Source organism: Desmodus rotundus, chromosome 2, assembly GCF_022682495.2.
Source record: "Desmodus rotundus isolate HL8 chromosome 2, HLdesRot8A.1, whole genome shotgun sequence".
In the NCBI taxonomy this organism is placed as follows: domain Eukaryota; kingdom Metazoa; phylum Chordata; class Mammalia; order Chiroptera; family Phyllostomidae; genus Desmodus; species Desmodus rotundus.
This window is the reverse complement of record NC_071388.1, coordinates 116,992,802-117,008,299: the sequence shown is the minus strand read 5'-3', so window position 1 is coordinate 117,008,299 and position 15,498 is coordinate 116,992,802. Positions and strand designations below refer to the sequence as shown.

General features: G+C 37.3%; 1 protein-coding gene across 3 annotated transcripts in view; it reads left to right on the top strand.

Moving 5' to 3' along the window:
- EPB41L5 (erythrocyte membrane protein band 4.1 like 5) overlaps positions 1–15,498 on the top strand; it is a 166,350-nt gene that overhangs the window by 123,679 nt on the left and 27,173 nt on the right. For 2 of the 3 annotated variants that reach the window (XM_045203051.2, XM_024569625.3), the window contains exons 18-19: positions 6,410–6,507; positions 11,521–11,649. In XM_045203051.2, the coding sequence (XP_045058986.1) occupies positions 6,410–6,507; positions 11,521–11,649 (227 nt within the window). The remainder of the gene's footprint in view (positions 1–6,409; positions 6,508–11,520; positions 11,650–15,498) is intronic. The other variant, XM_045203052.2, reaches the window with a different exon arrangement.

Genomic DNA, 15,498 nt, shown 5'->3' with positions numbered 1-15,498 from the left:
TTTTATACATGTTCTTTGACGACCCTTTCCCTTCTTTTCCCTGTTATTCTCCTCCTTCCTCCACTCTGGTTACTCTACGTTTTTTCTTAATTTCAATGTCCCTGGTTACATTTTGCTTTCTTGTTTGTTTTGTTGATTAGGTTCCACTTATAGGTGAGATCATATGGTATTTGTCTTTCACTGCCTGGCTTATTTCACTTAGCATAATGCTGTCCAGTTCCATCCCTGCTGTCACGAAGGGTAGGAGCTCCTTCTTTCTTTCTGCTGCATAATATTCCATTGTGTAAATGTAGCATAGTTTTTTCATCCACTCATTTACCGAGGTTGCTTCCAGCACTTGGCTATTGTAAATTGTGCTGCTATGAACATTGGAATGCATAGGTTCTTTTGAATTGGTGTTTCATGGTTCTTAGGGTATAATCCCAGCAGTGGAATTGCTGGGTCAAAAAGCAGTTCCATTTTTAGTCTTTTGAGGAAATTCCATACTGTTTTTCACAGACTGGTTCTTTTTCATGGTTTCTATGTCTCTTTTCATGCTGTTGTAGTTCTCACTAAGTTCCTTGAGCATACTTATAACTATCAATTTGAACTCTGTATTTAATAGATTGTTTGCCTCCATTTTATTTAGCTTTTTTTCTGGAGATTTTTGTGTTTCTTTATTTGGGACTTGTTTCTTTGTCTCCCCATTTTGGCTGTCTGTTTGTATTCAGTACTATGTATTAGATAGATCTGCTGACTCCCAGCCTCCATGGGGTGGTCTTATGTAGTGGGTGACCTGTTGGTCCAAATGGTGTAGTCTCCTTGATCTCCTGTGCTGCATGCTCTAGGAATGTCTCTTGTGGGCCCTCCTGTTGTAACTGAGTTTTGATTACTGTTGTCCCATTTGTGTGTGGGATCAATCCTCAGGTTGGCTCACTGTGAGGCTCAATGCCAACCACAGCATGCAAGGCACTGTGCTCATGCTTTGAAGAAAAAAGAAAGGAAGGAAGGAAAAGGACAACTAACTAACTAAATAAATAAATGAAAATAAATAGAAATAAAAGATAAAAATATATATATAATAAATTTAAATTTAAAAAGAATTAAAAAAAGAAAATCAAAACAGAAGAATAAGAAAAGAAAAAAGAAAAAGGAGAAAAAAGAAGTAGAGAAGAAACAAAGAAAAAAGCAAAATTTGCCTCAGCAGACTTTAGTGCCTTCTGCGATGTCTTTGAACATGCTGTTTGTGAAGTTTCGGGATCCTCTTTCAATGTTGTCTGAAGCTGGCCATTTGGTTTGTTTGTTCTGGGCTCCTTGGGATGGCCTCTGGCACAGACCCATGTCAGACACTGTCCATGCCTGGCCTTTGGCAACTTGCTTGAAGCTACAACACATCCACAGTTAATGGCAATAAACTGCATTTTGAAAATCTCTATGTATTTGTGAATTTGGCTTGAAATTAAAATATGAATTGTCTTTAAACATAAGGTTTCTATTGCATCTTGGTGTAATCTATGTTCATTTAAAAGCAGCTCATGTATATGTGGGCCTTGTCAATTATGATTCCTATCAGTAAAATTAGACACCGTCTGTAAACATGTCATAGGTAATTGCCATTGACAATGCTGTTTTCTTTGAAGAATATAGAATACAACAGTAGTATTTAGGAATTTAGAGGTAGGAGGTGTTAATGAAAAGTTACACTGTGCTTCTGGTTAATAGGACATGCAGAAGTACTAGTGGTAAGTGGCATTAAAAGTTTGTTGTTTTGTTCTCTTAGTAAGCACTACAAATACATAGTTAAACAAAAGTTCTGATATGTTCAAGGTGTTATGTTTGTATTGACATCTGCGATGTTTGAATTGTTCTTATGAATCTGAGGTCAGGGAAACAAAAATTAGTTTTGACTTATTATGTTGGTAATTTCAGAATAATATTCTAATTTTATTTTAAAGGTGGTAATTAGTTGTTGGATTAAGAAAACATCCTCCATTAATATTTGTCTTATACTTTCTCTGCCATAATTTCTTCTGGTTAGTTTCCAGTTTTTACAGCCCTCTCCCGAACGCGGCCTTTCGTTAGCAGTGATTACTCTTTGTCAGTAGAAGTATGTGAGACAAGAAACCAAGGCCATCAAAATTTAGATTCAACCAGAAGCAGGGCTAGCTTCATACGGAGTATTTCCAGGGTTAAAATAAGAAGTCTCTATTATAGAAATTGTAGTACTGATTTTATTTACATTCCATTTTATGACCATTATATGAATTTAGAAAGTTGTTTTAGTGTTGCAATTGTGTTATATTAGCAAACAACATTTATTTTGTACATACTTTCTAGGAAATTGTGTTGCTTTGGGGGAGTGTGGTAGAATGGACTAGGGATGCCTAGAAAAGAAAAAAATCAAATGAGATATAATAACTCTTCAAAGATTTGAAAACCTGATATAGTAAAGAATTTATTTTATGGTACCTTATTGGGGAATCTTGAATCAGCAATTTGAAAATGTAGGGAAGCAGATTTGGATTCAGGATAGGAAGGAATTTTTTAATGTTATTCTGCCATATTTCAGAAGTAGATACTCAGCAGTGAATGACTGCCTTATTACAGAAGGTATTCAAGTGGAGCTTGAATGCTGTTGAAGTTGTGACAGAAGAAATTCTTGCATAGTGTGAAGGTTTCATTAATAAGACTCAGTTCAGTTTTATGTCATTTGCTCAAAGTCACTGAAAATTGAGTGTGTTGATGTTAAAAATTAAGATCTTTGAATCTTGGTAGCCAATTTATTCTTTATTTTCTTTTGGTTGTAATGTGAAAATCCTAATTCACATAGTTGAATTGTTATAAGTAGTAAATTGTTAAAAGATATCTTATCCCCCAAAACAAAAAAATAGTTTATCCTGCAATCTCAGGGTGTTTCTCCACCAAACAGATGTAGCAGAATAAGCTTTGTTTCAAGAGCAACAAAGCCAAACCCAACAGTATTAATTTATCAGCATAAACTAAAGCATTTGTGGTCTCAACGCCATTATGTTAAAATTTAGTATTAAATCATTTTGAAGCACAAAGAAACCAGGAGATGGCAAGTAAATGAATATGGAAAAATTTGAGATTAGTGTTGAATTAGTGATTCTCATCACCTGGAAAGTTTTAAAAACTACCAGTGCCAGAAAACTACCTCCAGAACTACTGATATTATTGTCTGAGATCAGCTCTGGAAATCAGTATTACTTCAAAGCTCCACATTTGATTCTAATGTTTAGCCAATGGAGAAAGCCACTGAGTTAATTGGTAGATATTAAAAAATATGTATATTTTTAATTGATTATGCTACTACAGTTGTCCCAGTTTTTCCCCTTTTGCCCCACTCTGCCTGGTATGCCCCATTCCCTACAGCAATCCCCGCTGCTTAGTTCATGCCCATGGGTTGTGCATATAAGATCTTTGGCTTCTCCATTTCGTATATTATTCTGAATCTCCCCCTGTCTATTTTGTGCCCACCAATTATGCTTCTTAATCCCTGCGTCTATTCCCCCATTCTCCTCCTTCCTCCTCCCCACTGGTAACCCTCCAAATGATTTCCCTATCTGTGATTCTGTTCCTGTTATGGTTATTTGCTTAGTTTATTTTTTTAGATCCAGTTGTTGATAGTTGTGAATTTGTTGCCATTTCAATGTTCATAGTTTTGGTCTTCTTTTTCTTCAGTAGAAGTCTCTTCAACATTTCATGTAATAATGGCTTGGTGATGATGAACTCCTTTACTTTTATCTTTCCTGGGAGGCACTTTATCTGCCCTTCCATTCTAAATGATAGTTTTGCTGGATAGTGTAATGTAGCTTGTAGGTCCTTGCTTGTCATCACTTTGAATATTTCTTGCCAGTCTCTTCTAGCCTGCAAAGTTTCATTTGAGAAAGTAGCTGTCAGTCTTATGGATACTCCTTTGTAGGTTACTCTCTGCTTTTCTCTTGCTACTTTTAAGATTCTCCCTTTATCTTTAAACTTTGGCATTTCAATTATGATGTGTCTTGTTGTGGTCCTCTTTGGGTCCGACTTATTTGGGACTCTCCATGCTTCCTGGACTTGTATGTCTATTTCCTTTGCCAAATAGGGAAGTATTCTTTTATTATTTTTTCAAATAAATTCTCAACCTCTTGCTCTTCCTCTTCTCCTTCTGGCATCCCTATGATTGAGATATTGGTATGTTTGGAGATGTTCCTGAGGGTCCTTACATTATCCTCAGGGTTTGGGGGTTTTTTTTGAATTCTTGTTTCTTCTTGCCATTCTCATTGAATGCTTATTTCTTCTTTATGTTACAAATTGTTGATTTGTATTGTGACTTCCTCCCCTCCACTGATGGTTCCCTGAAGATTTTTCTTTATTTCATGTAGTGTAAGTTTCATTTTATGTTGTTGCCATACTCAGTGGGTTATTTGAGCATCTTGATCAACAGTGTTTTGAACTCTGCATCTGATGGGTTGGTTATCTCTGTTTCATTTAGTCCTTTTTCTGGGGTTTTGTTCTGTTCTTTCATTTGAGCCATATTTCTTTGTGACCTCAGTTTAGCCACCTCCCTGTGTTTGTTTCTGTGTATTAGGTAGAGCTGCTTTGACTCCTTGTCTTAATAGGTGGCCTATTGTAGAAAAGACACCTGTAAGTTGTGTGGGGTGCAGTCTTAGGTAAATGCCATGGTGGGGCAACCCCCTTCACCACTTTTTGGTTCTGTGTTGGGGGAGGTCTCGGAGAGGAGACAATGCTGCTGCCTGGATTCTGGAGGTTTGCCTAGCACTCACTCCATTTCCAGTCACTTCTCCTACTTCCTGTATGCAACTGGGGTTGCCCTGTTGCACTGGTGCTGAATCCCAGAGTGGGTAGGTTTGTGGATATTATAAGTCCCTCCGAGCCCTTTAAACAGTCTCCTGAAAATCTGGCAGTTTCTTCTGCTGCCCCAACACCCCCCCCCCCAACTAGTTTTTACAGCCAGATTTATCTTCCTGGTGCTAGAACCCTGGACTGTGCAGTCTGGTCTGAGGTTGGGGTCACTCACTCCCAAGGTATCCCCCCTGATTTTTATCCAGCATAAGTGAATGTGGGACCATCCATTCTGCCACCACTGCTGCCTCTCCGCGCTACAGTCTCCGTGCCTCTCTGTCCGTGTCCACGACTCCACCCCTCCAACCCATCTGGATGAATGTGACTTCTTTAAGTCCTTGCTTGTCAGACTTCCATGCAACTCAATTTTCTGACAGTTCTGTGTTACTTGTTTTGAGATCTAGTTGTAATGTTTTCTGTGGTTGCACGAGGAGGTGAAGCTTATCTACCTATACCTCCATCTTGACCAAAAGTCTGGTGGATACTTAAAGATGATCCCTTTAACCAGGAGGAAATGATTTCATAGTTTTTCTTCTGTCTGATTATATAGAAATTATTAGGCATTCAACAGCTTTTTTTGTCATGTGATCATGTAAAAATCCAACTCATACCAAATTAGTCCCTGTGTAAAATTACTACAGAATGGTTAATTTAAATAGAATTCATTTAAAGCTGAATTGTGTTTAATGTATCATCTTTTCAGTGTTAGATGGCTTTATTTGTAATATGTTTGCTGCTAAGGTGGAACATAATGAAGACAAAATGCTTGTCCCGCATCACACTTGATGTTACCAATATGTACTATGTTGAATCAGAGAATGAATAATTGTCTCTGCTTCATCAGTTTGCTCCTTATAGTTTAGTTCTAGGCTGTGTATATTCTGGGCCAAGGGGGAAAATGGCAAAGTATTAATGTTTGGCAGGAGGAGCTTGGGTTGTGGTTATGAAAGAAAGGAACGTGTCACAGGTGATCTCTGCCTTTCTGTTGAATCTTTTGACTAGTAAGCCTCCTTAACCACACCTGCTGTTGAAATTCCATATCTAGTGCCTTTTTAAGAGTAGTGCAGATACAGACCGATGTTTCTATCTATTGTAATTGTTTCTTATTTGTGTTTAATTTATTTATTGGTTTCTGGGAGAAGTTTGTTAAAGTCTCCAACACAACTGTTCATTTTATATATTTGTATATATTTTATTTTTTATTGTTGATATTTCCTCCTCTTTCCTCCTCTTTACCCAGACCCTGCCCACCCCTGGGCCTTCACCACTTTGCCGTCTGTGTCCATGGGCTTTGCATACATGCATATGTGTTGTTTAGCTAGTCTTTTCCAGTCCCCCCACACTCTCCCCTCTGAGATCTGTCCGTCTGTTTCATGTATCCATGCCTCTGGTTTTATTTTGTTTATCAGTTTAGTCTTAATCAAATTAATGGAGAGTTACCTGGTTAGAGTAAGAAAATATATTTATTCTGTGGTCATCTGGATTCTTACCTTTAATTGATGGTGCCCTCACACAGCTGTGAGACCACAGCAGACTAAGGGGCTATTTTGCCTTTTTTTTTCAGCATTAAAAGATACATCAGAGAAGCTGAAACTCCTTGAGATGGAAAACAGTTCACTGCCCTCTCCGTGTCCCAACGCTGATGTTAACATCAACAACCAGGTATTCAGATTTCTCCTTTGTATACCTGTCACAAATCTCCAGACCTCCCAGAAATCCTTTTTTTCCCAGAGCTAATGCTTTTTTTCTTTTGCTAAGAAATCTGCCTGTGCCAAACTCTTATAAACCTGTTTTGCCATTTAAAAAGGAGAAATTTGTAGATGCGCCCTGGTGCCAGGTGGCTCACTTGGTTGGAGCGTCATCTTGTACACCAGAAGGTTGTGGGTGTGATTCCTGGTCAGGGCACATACTTAGGCTGAGGGTTTGATCTCCGGTTGGGGTGCGTCCAGGAGGCAACATATTGATGTTTCTCTCTATCTCTTTCTCTCTCTCTCTTCTTTCCCTCTCTAAAATCAATAGTAAAATATCCTTGCATAAGGATTAAAACAGTAATAATAATAATGAAGAAGAAGGAGGAGAAGGAGAAGAAGAAATCTGTAGATGTTTAAGAGAGATAGTAGAACTTTGGGCACAGCATTAAGAACTGTAAGGTCATCTCGTAATATTTTTTTAGACACAGTCAAAAGTGATATGGATGTTTAACCTTTTATTTTGATTCAACCTATCTTTTCTCTTCATTCTATTCAGTGGATCTTGATTTAGTAGAAGAACTTGGCAAATGTCTTTTGAAATTGTAGGAGGATTTGTTTGAAAGAAACTGCTCTATAGTATAAGCAAGGAAGAGAATAGAACTTCAAATGCTTCAACTTCGTCTTTCACACCTTTCACCACCCTTTTTCCTTTGACTTTTTAAGGCGTTGTGGGGGAGAGGATACCAGTTAAACTTTAGTTAATTGTAAAATATTTGATTATTTCTACATAAAATATCTAAAATAAATTGAATGAGGTAAAAATGAATGTATTAGCTACCAGATGTCCCCACTAAGTGGAAGAGTCAATTTTAGGTAATGATCTGGAGAATCCTTATTTTCTGTATATGTGGACAACAGATAGCAAGGATCCGTTCAATGAATCTTGTTTTAGTTTGGTTTTAAAGAGGAAAGGGAACAGCTGATCTACAGTTCTTTCATCCTTGAATAACTAACTGGAATTTTTTTTCAGAGACCAGTGTGTAGAGAGTGTATTTTTTTCCCTTCTTGCATAGTAATTGTTAAAGCTATCCTTTTGAATCCAAGTCTTTTTTTTTTTTAATGTATTTTTGTCTTAGAAATGTCTTTTAGAAAATGATTAAATTTCAGGAAGGCTTTTATTTTCTGAACCCCCTCAATATTTTTAATTACATTAGTTTGCTTTCACATTGTCAGGTTTTTTTACTATCTCTGTAAGGTAGGGGAATGCAGAGTCAGAGGCAGAAGGGTTAATTGAAAGTTTAGATGAAAGCTTTAGATGATTAGCAATTTGACACAAATTTAGTGGAGGACTGGAGTGAAACTAAAAAAGAATGAAGCCTTGTGCATCTTGGGGAAGAGAGAAGAAGCATGATTGTCCATTATACTGGTTGAGAACTTTGCAGACTTTGGATTGCCTTTAACCCTTGACATATGCTCCTCACTCAGCAGACCCTGACAGCCAAGGACTGCTTTACGGGAGGGTTTGAATGTCCACAGTCATTTCTGATTAGGTCTAACTTGGGGTATATAGGAATCAAGGTGTCCTTTTAATCATTTTTGGTCTTCTGCTTGCCACATTTTCACCATCCAAGGCAGATAGATCGGCAGCATAGTAACCAGGTGCCATTGGAGTTCTGTGCTATAAGAAAATAAAGTGAAAATGTTTTAAAGCTATTACTCAACATGCATTTCAGTAATTTTTTTCCCTATCATACACATATATGACAATTGTAGAAAATTAAAGCATATTTTAAAAAGCAGGAAATTATAAATCCTCCTTTATCCCACTACTAAGACATAACTATAGTTAACAGTTTTAAGATATGTACTTATAAACATTTAAATGTGATATATTTTAAAAAATCAAAATGCAGTAACACTGCTTTTTAAAACCTATCAGTTGTACACAGTTTTCTTTATTTCAGTGACATTACCGTCAATAATTAAATTGTATGCATGTGTCATCGATGTGTTCACTCAGTCCCCTATTAGACATTTTGATTCTTGCTAATTTTCACTGTCATAATCAGTGTGGTGACCAGCAGTCTTATATAAATAAATATCTGCAATCGTTGATTTTTTTTTTTCCTGAGAAGTGAAGTGGTAGGTCAAAGTATAGGCAGAATTTGAAAGCCTTTGGTACCTTTGCAAAATTGCCTTCCAGAAAGATGCTAACAATTGATATATTTTACCTTTGATATGTTGAATTATTGTTTTTGTTTTTAATATAGGCAGAAAAAGAGCAACCTATGTCGGAGGCAGATTGCTCTGAGAATCCTATAATATGATTAACCAGTCATCTAAAGTCTGCAACATAATTGTCTCTGAAAAGAAAATGTCAAAGCATTTGAACTAGCTATTATTTTTCCAGCTTTATTGAAATAAAGTAGACATAAAGTTATATTAACAATATTTAAAGCATATGATGTGGTGATTTGATATATGTATACATTGTGAAATGATTCTTACAATCAAATTAACACACCCATCACCTCACAGAGTTAACATTTTTTGTTTTGGTTTTGCTGATAATGCTTAACATCTATTCTCTTAGCAAATTTCAAGTGTACAGACAATATAATAAACTATAGTCACCATGCTGTACATCTGATCCTCAGAACTTAGCCATGTTATAACTGAAAGCTTGAACCCTTCTCCAACCTCTTCCTGTCCCCACCACTACCACAACAGTTTCTGGCAGCAACCATTCTACTCTGTTTCTATGAGTTGGAATTTTTTTTTTTTTAGATTTTACATATAAGTAATATCATGCAGTATTTGTCATTCTCTGTCTGACATTTCACTTAGCATAATGCCTTCCAGCATCATCCATGTTGTTGCAAATGCCAGGAGTTCCTTCTTTTTAAAGGCTGCATAATATTTGGTGTGTGTACACACAGTCACACACACTGTATTTTCTTTATCCACTCATTCTTTAATGTACACTTAGATTATTTCCATATCTTGGCTATTTGGCATAATGCTGCAATGAACATGGGAGTATATCTATTTGAGATGGTGATTTTGTTTCCTTTGGGTATATACCTAGAAGTGGAATTGCTGGATTATATGGAATGAACTAGCCATGATCAGAAAAGGACAATAGGGGAAGAGGCAAGAAATTGAAAACTTATATTTGAAAAAATAATCAAAGAAAATGTCCCTAATTTGGTGATGGAAATAGACATATAAGTCCAGGAAGCACAGAGAGTCCCAAACAAGATGGATCCAAAGAGGACCACACCAAGACACAATACAATTAAAATGCCAAATTTAAAGATAAGGAAAGAATCTTAAAAGCAGCAAGAGAAAAGCATATGGTTTACCTACAGGGGTGTTCCCATAAGACTGTCAGCTGCTTTCCCAAAAGAACTTTGCAGGCCAGAAGGGACTGGCAAGAAGTATTCAAAGTCATGAAAAGCAAGGACCTACAACCTAGATTATTCTCTGCAGGAAAGCTATCATTTAGAATTAAAGGGCAGATAAAGTGGTTCCCACACAAGGTAAAACTAAAGGAGTTCATCATCACCAAACCATTATTATATAATTCCCATTAACACTCGATGTTAATGGGAATTATATAAGAAAAAGAAGTTCAAAACTATGAACGTTAAAATGGCAATAAATTCATAACTATCAGGAATTGAATATAAAAAAAGAAACTAAGCAAACAAGCAGAACAGAAACAGAATCATAGATATGGAGATCATTTAGGGGTTATCAGTAGGGAAGGGGAAGGAGGAGAATGGGGGGAAAAGTACAGGTATTAAGAAATACAAGTTGGTAGGTACAAAATAGACAGGGGGATATTAAGAATAGTATAGGAAATGGAGAAGCCAAGGAATTTATATGCATTAGCCCTGGACATGAACTAAGTTCATGTGTATGGCTGAAGGGAATGGGGTACAGGTGGAGGGGAGCAAAGGGGGGGAAATTGGGACATCTGTAATAGCATAGTCAAAATATATTTAAAAAATAAACATAATCATCTACCTGGTGACAGCTCCAGAATTACAGGGATTAGTGTAAGCCAAAATCCGGTTGAAATTAATTTTAGTAGTCCTCTCATATCTGTGGTTTTGCTTTCCATGGTTTTAGTTACTTGTGGTCTGCTGCAGTCCAAAAATACTAATGGAAAAGTCGAGAAGTAAATAATTTATTAGTTTTAAGTTGCGTGCCAGTATGAGAAGTGTGATCTATTCTCACACTGTCACACCCAGGATGTGAATCTTGCCTTTGTCCAGTATGTCCATGCTGTATATGCTACCTGATAGTCACTTAAGTTATCAGATCAACTGCCATGGTATCCCAATGCTTATGTTCAAAGAACACTCTTATCTATTTAATAATGGCCCCAAAGTGCAAGAATAGTGGTGCTGGCAATTCAGATATACCAAAGAGAAGACATAAAATGCTTCCTTTAAGTGAAAAGGTCTGTACAGTACAGTAAGATATTTTGAGATAACTACATTTAACGTAACTTTTATTCTTGTATAATTGTTGTATCTTATGATTGATATTATTTTTAATCTCTTACTGTGCCTGATTTATAAATTAAACCTAATTGGAGGTATGTATATAGGGAGAAAAACAGTGTATAGAGGGCTTGGTAGTATCTGTTATTTTAGGTATTCAGTGGGGTTCTTGGAGCATGTCCCCTGTGGATAAGGGAGGACTACTCTGCAGCAAATGATACACATTCTTTGTGTGGGGTTAATTCAGGCATTTGTCCCAGATAATATAGTTGGTTTTTCAGTTGCTTAGGGACAGGAAATTGGCTAGATTTCTAGAGGTCCCTATTAATTCATATTTCATGTTTATGATTATTGAGCATGGCTGTTTAAGGCACGTGATTTCCTGGTTGTCTAAAGATGAACTTTCATCAGTCCCTTGTCTATTTCCATGTAAGTATCAGAGTTGCTTATAGTATATTTTTAATATCTAGGAGGAAGTGGTGAAGTTGACTGAGAAATGTCTTAATAATGCCATTGAGAGCCCAGGATTGAATGCTAGGAGAGTTCCTCCTGACTTGAAGAGTAACATTTTGAAGGCTCAAGTAGCAGCAGTGCATAAGGTAAGCTGCCTTTAATGGAGATAGCCCTGCTGAAGTGAAAAGAACATGAAACTGGGAGTCCAGAGACTCCAAAGAACAAATAAAATACATGAGTAAAATACATGAATGTTAAGCAAGAGGGACCTGGCTAGTGATTAGAGATAGAGAGTAGTACCAAGAAACATAGTCAAGATGGGGAAATGGCTTCCCAACTCTAAATACAAGCTAGATTAAGAGGGGACAGTCATGAGGCAAAAAGTTAGAGTAAAGACACTCGAGGGTTTTAAGTTTTTTTAAAAAGGTGAAATTCCTATAGAAGTGAATCTCTAATCTTTTCTACTTTTATAGCCAAAAAATCTAGAGACTCTAAGGTCCTGTCTTGTTAATATTAAGTCTTATCATTTTAGGGTTTTTCCATCAATCTGCTACTCCCCACCACCCATCTACCCCCAATTTGTCAACATTGTGATGTTATTAATAGCAACAGGAGTGGAAGTTACAAGGTGAAAGAGTTGACTGTGGCATGGAGAAGGGTGCACTGGGTTGGGACCACACCCATGAAATTTATGGCATTCATGCTCCCCAAATCAGTTTTTCCTTGGCTTTTCCTAACTTTCAAACTTATCCTCTATAGTAAACCAGGACAGAAGCCTGTCTCACAAGTCATGTTGTGAACTAGGATTTCAAAATATCCTGTTGTTGAGAAGATGCATTTTATCCATCCTGTCCCCAGGCACAAGCCTTGGAAAGAACTTGACAGTACTTGAAGAATATTGCTTGTGCTTTTTATTTACCTTCTTCCCCCAGTATAAACATAAAACATAATATTTACATAAAAATAAATATGTTGGGCTGGCCAAAAAGTTCATTCAGTTTTTTCTATACAATGACTCTAGTAGCACTTAGTGGTTTTTAACTTCATTCAAAACAATTTTATTAGATTCTATTGTGACAGCTGTCATATCAGCATGCATTAAAAATAACTTACAAAAATTATTGAATTTGGGGACAGCCATTTTAATAATGAAGATGGGAAAAGATACACAACATTTTCAGCGTATTATGCTTTATTATTTCAAGAAAGGTAAAAATGCATCTGAAACAAAAAAAAGATTTGTGCAGTGTATGGAGAAGGTGCTGTGACTGATTGAACATGTCAAAAGTGGTTTGTGAAGTTTCTTGGTGCTACTGACATTTTTGCCAAATAATTCTTTGCTCTGAGTCTGTCTTATGCTTTGGAAGATGTTTAGCAGCACCCCTGACCTCTACCCACTCAAAGCCAATAGCGGGAGATAGCTGACATACTCAAAATATCCAAATCAATAAAATTATTGGTGAAAATGAAAAATGTGTCATTTATTCTATGGAAAAAACTAAATGGACTTTTTCGCCAACCCAATGAAATATGACGGTACAGGCTCCAGAATCAGACAACTTGAGTTTGAATCCTATTTCTAATCTACCACCTATTAGCTCTGTGACTTAGCAAGTTAGTTAATTTCTCTGAGCCTCAGTTTAATCATGTTTAAAAAAAGATAGTAGTAGTACCTACCTTAAGGTGGGTTATAAGGATGAAACGACATAATAAATGTAAAGGACATGGAATAGTGCCTGGCACATAATGAACATTAACGTGTTGGTCCCCAGTGTTGGAACTACATGTTGTAGTGTTGGAACTGCAAGTGGTGGTAGTAGTCGTTATTACCTTACATTTCAGTTATACATTGGATCATTTTGACTTTAAGAAGAAATAACTTAAATAGCTCTTAATTAAAGAGATATTTTATAGTTACAAACCTTCCCGTGAAGAAAAATCCAGGACAAGATGCATTTATCATTGAAGTCTATTGAACACTTAAAGGTAATAGTTCTACACAGACTCTTTAAGAAAATAGGAATTACTGGAGTTCCGGCCAAGATGGAGGCGTGGTAGGTAGAAACCCTTCGCTTCCTCACACAACCAAAAGGAGGATAACAACCAATCTAAAATCAATAAACAGCCAAAAGTGCCATAAAATCAACCTGCATGGAACTCTGACAACAAAGGAATTAAAGAAAAAATCGACCAGAACAACCAGAAAAGTAAGGCAGACCACGCATGGGCAAACTGCAGCCTGGCGGCTGAGGGGCGGGGCTGGCTGCTGAGCTCAGTAGAGCTGTGCTGGAGGGACTGACTTAAGGGGAAAACTGGGACTCAGAGCTGACTGTGGGCTAAGGCTGGGGTTGCTGCGGTAGGAGATACTTCCAGTCTGACACAAGAATCTATTGGAATGTCTGAGATTTTCCTTCCAATGTTTTCCTCTAGGACTTTTATGGTATTACGACTTATATTTAAGTCTTTTATCCATCTTGAGTTTATTTTTGTGTATGGCGTAAGTTGGTGACCGAGTTTCATTTTTTTGCACACAGCTGTCCACATCTCCCAACACCATCTGTTGAAGCATGGATGGAACTGGAGAGCATTATGCTAAGTGAAATAAGCCAGACGGTGAGGGACAAATACCATATGATCTCACCTTTGACTGGAACATAATCAATAGGAAAAAAAAGCAAATAAAATATAACCAGAGACATTGAAGTTAAGAACAATCTAACAATGGTCAGGGGGGAGTGGAGAGGGGACAGTGAGGAGAGGGGATTACAGGAACTACTATAAAGGACACATGGACAAACTCAAGGGCAAGGGTGGAGGTGGGGGAGGGAGGTGGGTTCAGCTGGGGTGGGGTGGAGGGATGGGGAGAAAAGGCATACAACTGTAACTGAATAACAATAAAAATTAAAAGAAAATCTATTGGAAAGTGCGCTAGAGATGAGCAGGTGAGCTGCACTGTTCCCTCTCTGGCCCCTCCCCCACAGGCAGCGGCTGCAGGTAGCAAAGAGGGTTGCCCTGCTGGGGGAATACCTAAGGCCCCCGCCTCCTTACAACCTATCAGCTGTGCCAAGACAAAGAAATATGGCTCAAATGAAAGAACACAGCAAAACCTCAGAACTAAGCGATGAGGAGATTGCCAACCTATCTGATGTAGAATTTAAAGCCCTGGCATCAAAATGCTCACAGAACTGATTGAACTTGATCGAAAAATGAAAGATAACCAAAGAAATAAACCAAAATATTCAGGGAACCAACAGTGACAAGAAGGAAACCAGGATTCAAAGCAACAATTTGGAACAAAAGGAAGAAATAAACATCCAACTGGATCAGAAAGAAGAAACAAGAATTGAAAAAAATTAAGAGAGGCTGAGGATTCTCTGGGACAACCTGAAACGTTCCAATATCCGAATTATAGGAGTGCCAGAAGGAGAAGAGGAAGAGCAAGAAATTAAAAACTTATTTGAACAAATAGTGAAGGAGAACTTCTCCAATCTGGCAAAGAAATAGACTTCCAGGAAGTCCAGGAAGCCAGAGAGTCCCAAACAAGTTGGACCCAAAGAGGAACACACCAAGGCACATCATCATTAAGTTACCCAAGATTAAAGACAAAGAGAAAATCCTAAAAACAGCAAGAGAAAAGGAGACAGTTACCTACAAAGGAGTTCCCATAAGGCTATCAGCTGACTTCTCAAAAGAAACCTTACAGGCAAGAAAGGACTGGAAAGAAGTATTCCAAGTCATGAAAGGCAAGGACCTACTTCCAAGATTACTCTATCTGGCAAAGCTTTCATTTAGAATGGAAGGGTAGATAAAGTGATTCCCAGATAGGGTCAAGTTAAAGGAGTTTATCATCACCAAGCCCTTATTATATGAAATGTTAAAGAGACTTATCTAAGAAAAAGAAGATAAAAATATGAATGATAAAATGACAACAAACTCACAACTATCAACAAATGAACCTAAAAGGAAAGAAAAACAACAAAAACAAAAACTAAGCA